The 6,287-nt window shown below is 44.1% G+C and overlaps 1 protein-coding gene across 1 annotated transcript; it reads right to left on the bottom strand.

Annotated features, from left to right (window-relative positions):
• Window positions 1–2,482: 2,482 nt before the first annotated feature.
• On the bottom strand, window positions 2,483–5,236 carry LOC141026434 (uncharacterized). The gene is made up of 2 exons (XM_073502958.1): window positions 3,854–5,236; window positions 2,483–3,718 (listed from the first exon to the last, which is right to left on the bottom strand). The coding sequence occupies exons 1-2, from the start codon at window positions 4,246–4,248 to the stop codon at window positions 2,509–2,511; spliced, it is 1,605 nt and encodes a 534-aa protein (XP_073359059.1). The 5' UTR covers window positions 4,249–5,236; the 3' UTR covers window positions 2,483–2,508.
• Between the last annotated feature and the right edge of the window lie 1,051 nt (window positions 5,237–6,287).

The following is a 6,287-nucleotide window of genomic DNA, read 5'->3' as shown; positions in this document are numbered from 1 at the left end:
ATTTGTTTGCATTGACATTACCCTTAAGCAAATTGAAGGTGCAATCTCATTTTTCCAGAAGTACAGAACTGATGGCTTTACATCTAGCTTAAATATTGCAAAATCTATTGCATCTGCCATGGATATTGAACCTAGATTTCTGACGAAACGTCGTGTTACGAGAAAAAGACACTTTGATGAAAATAATGACGATGAAGAAAATGTTATAAATGCAGAAGCACAAGCAGCCGAGGAGGAGTCGTTTAGAGTTAAATATTTTCTAGTCATGATAGATGTAGCGATTGCTTCACTAACCAAAAGATTTGAGGATTTGAAGTCATTTGAAAGTATATTTGGTTTCTTGTTCAACTCCAAAAAGTTGAAGTCTTTGGATGATAAAGAACTTACAGAATGTTGCACTAAATTTTCAAATACGTATTCTCATGGTAGCTCGTCAGATGTTAATTTAGATGATTTCTGTTCTGAACTAAGAGTGCTTCAAATGACTTTACCGAATAGATTAATGTCAGCAGATGAGATTTTTGATTTTGTTAGAGCTGCAGATTGCTATCAAAATGTGTCCATTGCTTATCGAATCCTCTTAACTGTTCCTGTTACTGTAGCATCTGCTGAAAGAAGTTTTTCAAAACTAAAATTACTAAAGAACTATTTGAGATCAACTATGTCACAAGAGAGATTGAATGGCTTGGCCATGTGCTGTATTGAGAAAGATATGTTGGACAACATTGATCTTGACACTATTATTAGTGATTTTGCCTCTAAAAATGCTCGAAGGTGTCGCTTCTCTTGAGTATGCCATTCACTTCTTTTTTGTGTATTTTTCAGGTGGCTCCTGATGTTTGCTGATGCACGTTTGTGGATGGACTGCTAGAGCTGGAGTTGTAGCTTCTATCGTGTTGGATCAAGAATTGAGAACAATTTTAGTTAAGAGTTCAGACAAGACTTGTGGGTTGTTGGAGAGTGTATCCTAATCTTGTAATCATCTGATATATCCGTGGACCGTGGTGTATTAAGACCATATTTGCTAATGAAATTTACGCTTGCTTTTCTAATGACTTTTCGCTGTACATTGAAGTTTTTTTTTGTCTGTTATATAGTTTAAGGGCCCATTTTCTCAGTTCACGCGAGGGCCTCTGGAATGCCAGGGCCGGCCCTGCCCAATTCAGGCCTTCTCCATGGCTGCCTCTGGATCCTCGTCCTCCGCCGCCCCCCGGAGCCAGGAGGTCCTCTACGTACCGGAATGGGAGCCTCAGGACCGGCGAACTCCGAAACCCACCGTGCAGGTGCAGGTGTATGTGTATCCACGCGGCGCGTACCTCGGGTGGTGAGTGACGTGAGGCAAAACGGATTTGCTGCCGTGGCGAGCAAGGTCTGACATGTGCGACGATCACTGGACGCCGTCTCCGTCGTTCAAGTCGACCAGGTGGACGTCCGGGTCGTCCGTGGTGGCCTCCAGGATGGCTTAGTTGGCGGTGAAGTGCGCGAGCTTGACGAACGGCGCCAGCTTTTGCAGCATCTAGTACGCTCTGTTGGCCGGCGCCGGCCAGGGCTATCCTGCACCGCAGGCCCAGGCGATGCAACAGGACAGGCGATCGAATGAGCTCCCTGTTGCACCGTATCTTCCAAAAGGTCTGCTATCGAGGATGTCGTCAACCTTGGCCATGATCGCCTAGCCGCAACTTCTATGGCGCCGGCCAGGACGATGTCTCCTAAGACTAGTCACAATGGGAGTAACTTAACTAGTAACATCACACATTTCAATACAAGATTGCTTATGTGGCAGCTAATTAATGAGGAGAGAGGGGTTTATGGTAACTTAGCTAGTTACTGTAACATCACACATTTCAAGGCATAATGAGTTTATAGCCTAATAAATGAACTCTTTCATGATACCACTCATATATTACTACCCACTATGGAGGTAGTAACATAGACTAGTAACATCGGCAAGTTACTACTCTATGCTACTCCCCACTGTGAGCAGTCTAAGCTGCTCTCCTCGGGAACTTCTCCTGGGCTACCACCACCAGGTTGCCATCGGAGAAATCATCTTGAAGCAAAACATCAGCATCTTGGACGACTTCCATTATCGCCAAGAACTTGTGAGGATTGCCCTGGTGCATAGTGGCATTATCATGGGGTGATACTAACTGAGGAGGCCATACGAGACAGATGTTTTTTGCATGTTGTGTGGATAAAGAGAGAAGAGGAGAGCAAGGATATGACAGCGCCTCCATTTCTGTCGGTGTTGATTGGCCTGGTCTGTGTGGTTTTCACAATGCTTATGCAGTGCTAGTACCATTCCTCATGTGATGGGAGAGTCTCATGTAAGCTAATTTATCTGACCTAAGCTTCAATGGGAATATTCATCTATTTATTTTTCTGCACAGTTACATGTCCACAAAAACTAGAACAAGACACTGTCATTTTTGCTCAAATAGCAAAAATCAAAGAAAAATCAAGATGCAACCCCATGAAGAAACTACATTAGATCCGTTTAAGCGTTAACTAATTCCGTTTAAGAGTCATTTGTTCTTGATGGCTTACATCAGGGGTACAGTCTAGAATTACAGAGAAATATTTGGCATCCTTAATTATCCTTATGATAGTGTTTTTAACACCTTGTGCAAGAATATCAATCAGCTCATTTTGAATCTTATGGCCAAGATAGTGATGATGAATTTCACTATTTTGAATACGCCTAATATGGTCCTGCATTATAGGATCAAATTCTGCCATCATTTCTATTATTCCCAAAAAGTTACCATTGTTATCTTGATAAAGTTTCTCATTCGATCCTCGAAAAGCCAAATTATGTTTAGCAAGAAACTTCACAGCAGCAACAATTCTTATTAAAACTTGTCTCCATCGCTCTTTTTCTTTTGCAATTTCTTGCTGCAAATTTTTGTCAATTGTTTGATTTTTATTTAGTCTCAGCCTTACCTCATTCCAAGTATTCATGTTAGTGATATGCTCAATACTATTCTCATGAAGTTTGAGCCTCTGGCTAAGATGTTGCCAATCACTTAGTCCCTCAGATGCTAACAGACTTTTGTTACCTTCCGATTTGAACAATTTGCAGCAAAAACAGTAAACTTTATTCGCATCCTTAGAGTACACCAACCATTTCCTATCACTAACCTCCCCATTACTTAGATTTCTTGAGTAGTAGGCATTTGAAAAATGCCTACCGTTATCATCTGGATGATACACAAGATTTAAATCCCTTGTAGGCCCTTTCTCTATTAGAATGTCTCTTGATTTATTGTCAAGAATTTCCCAAGTTCTAGGGTCATAAATATCTAAACTAGAAGATTTGTGTTCATCTTCTTTAGGATTTTCAGTATCAAAAACATTTTCATGGCCACGCAAATTTGTAGAATCGTCAATGTCAACATTTTCCTCGACTAAGTTTTCATCAGATTGTTCTTCTTCAACACTATGAACAGCTAATACCTCTGGATTCTCGGCAGTGGATTTTTTAAAAACGAATTTATGAATAGCACCCTTTTGAGTTCCAATGAATTCATCTACAAGTTTCTTCTTTTTTCTTTTCGCACAACCAGATAAATGCTTTTTTTGCAACATGGTTACAGAAAAATGGAGAGAGAACACCTGAAATCTTGTCTTCTTGAATCCTGTTCTTGGCTTGGAGTAAATAGAAGAAATCCCAGTATCCCACGCTGCTCTACACTGCTCTAGATTGCCATGGCCGGCCCTAGAATCAAGCAGGTTAAACATCAGCACATCAATCCATCATAAACAGAAAATAGACAAGGGGAAAATTGAGATGCAAAAAAAGGGGGGGGGGGGGGGGGAGGGAATTGAGATGCAAAAAATTAGGAGGACGTGCCTGGACTCCACCTCCACGTCTCCACTATCCACCGCCGGACAGTCGGATCCTGACCGGCTCGCCTCTGCGGATTCGTGTTCCTGCCAGGGCACAGGGTGTGTCGCCGCTGGCCGGCTTGCCTCCGTGGATCCCTTCGCCGGGGCCCTTGGGGTATTTGTAGGATGCAAAGAAACCCACTGAAGTGTGATACTAACGGAAAATACATTAATTAGCTTGGGGAGTTGGGGTCGTGGCCTCTTAGGAACTCGGGCAAGGGGCAATGAATTGGATTTGGGGAAGAGGAAGAAGTTGAGAATGGGAAGGAGTCGAGCCAGAGTTAAGGAGACGATTGGTTTGCAGCTGGCGGCGTGTTTCTGGGGGACTGGGAGAGACGGCGTGGCTGCTCGCTTCTTCATGGGCTGGGCTATTTCGCCTGTGTACTAGTACTATTTTTCTTTTTGTGAATATACTGTATATACTATACATGCACAAGGTATGGGCCCCTGCTCGGGCTGGGCCCTAGGCCGTCGCACTCGCCGCCATGGCCCAGGGCCGGCCCTGATTGGGGATCGGGGCGGTAGTGCCTGACGGCACGACACGGCTCAGGAAATTCGTTGGGCCGTCGGTCGGTCGAATGGACCGGAAGGCACATGACGATACCAACCAGTAATAAATGTGCTGGCCCAAATTCATTTCCAATGAACATACGGAAGAGATACAACACATAATACAACATACAGCGCTGATCTCAAGAAGAGTAGAAGGCCTGGATTTCAGGAGTATCTGAGCTCGAGCTCAAAAACGAATTTTCGCTTTTCCCAATAGTGCATCGGTATTCTTCTCATAGTTTCCTCAAACTGGTGGCTAAGATCGTCGCCAACACGGCCAGGCCTTTCATGAACTTGCTGGTGTGCGTGAATCAGTCTGCTTTCAAGTGGCAAGAAGGTCACATGATATACAGAAGGTGGTGCAAAGCTACAATGCTGAAACTAGACATATCGCGGGCGTTTGACTCCCTTTCGTGATAATTCCTATTCATAGATGCGCTGAACATGAATAGGAATTGCTTAGCTCTCCTATCTGTTTTTCGGGCTGTGATACTTTTTTCGCAAATTATTATGCTGTGTTGTTTCCCACTATGCTACGAGGTCATTCACATGGCCGTCTTATTTGTTACTAGATGATCTTGTTGGACAAAGCTTCCCCTCCGACATCAAGCACTGACTTATATGGAGATAACCCAATACGCCAAACAAACCTTTGGTTGGCGTCGTATATATATACTTATATGCAGGTAGGCATATAGTGAGAGGACAAGGAGATATGATGTGACTGGTTCATCATGTGGACCTATTAAATCAAGCCAGCTTGCGTATAATGTACTATAAAGTATAGGAGTTGTGGAAGTAGTGCCAAAAAAAAGATAAAACAACTGCCTGTCGGCACAGAAATCTTGCGGCTATAAAGGCAACAAAAACTTCCATCGTACATGGGGTTCCTCCTTGGGAAAAATAGTGCAGATTCGTTTGTCATGTTCGAAATAGTAGTGTTTATTTTGAGTGCTCTAGGTTTAGGAGGTATCAGGGATTTGAAAAAGTTGGCGATGTGGGCATATGCAAAATCGGCATAATATGTGACCGCGTGGAACTGCCAAATCTCGTCACGTGCCGATAAAACTATTTGGTGCATATGCCAGCATTGTAGGCGCCAAGCTAGCAGCCGTTTACGAGTATACGCAGCCGCCGCCGCCTCTGCCTCTTCTGCTCCAAAAAGCTTAGGGTTCCTTCACCTTCAGCCAGCGCCTCCGCCGGTCCTCTATGTCTCCGGTGGCCTTAGGGTCTTGGGGGCGTTGAATACCGGCCCTTGTAGGTGGGAGGGTTTCGTTTTTAGATTTTTTTTAAATTTTGTTAGGGTTTTTGCCCTACTCAGAAAGACGAGACATCGGCGATTCCGTCAATATGGAATAAGGTTATCCCCATCTAGCCCTGTTCCGATGGTGCGTCCAGCATCGTTGGTAGGCGAGTGGAGGTGTGTACCGGTGGATCTGTCTTTTGTGGATCCTATTCGACCTTGTCATCGTTCGTGTGTCTTCCGATTGTATCCTTCCGATCTATGCTACTCTTCATCGGCGGCGGTTGTTGTTCCGGTGCGCTGGTTCTATGGGGCCTTAGCACGAACGACTTCCCGCTCTACTACAACAAGTTTTGCCCAGCTCCTGTGATGGACGGGCGATGACGGTGGCACGCATTCCGCTGGCTTCAGTGCTTGTAGTCGGGTCTAGTGATCCGGATATAATATTTATTATTTTTGATGTTTGTTGTACTACTATGATTGAAGATGAATAGATCGAAAGTTTTTAAAAAAGAAAGGTTGCAGCCGTTTGGGAGTGTCTCAACCCGGCGATCCACTGCCCCCCACTACAGTCAACGCTGCATATCAACGGCGAGAAGTTACG

Source organism: Aegilops tauschii, chromosome 7, assembly GCF_002575655.3.
Source record: "Aegilops tauschii subsp. strangulata cultivar AL8/78 chromosome 7, Aet v6.0, whole genome shotgun sequence".
Taxonomy (NCBI): domain Eukaryota; kingdom Viridiplantae; phylum Streptophyta; class Magnoliopsida; order Poales; family Poaceae; genus Aegilops; species Aegilops tauschii.
The sequence above is the reverse complement of the archived record's forward strand: the minus strand, read 5'-3'. Positions and strand labels throughout refer to the sequence as shown.

Bases quoted from the DNA above. Each gene is read 5' to 3' on its own strand.
- LOC141026434 (XM_073502958.1), bottom strand. From the start codon at position 4,248: ATGAAGAAGCGAGCAGCCACGCCGTCTCTCCCAGTCCCCCAGAAACAC. The intron at 3,719-3,853 runs GCACGTCCTCCT...GCTTGATTCTAG, and splicing joins GACGTGGAGGTGGAGTCCAG to GGCCGGCCATGGCAATCTAG.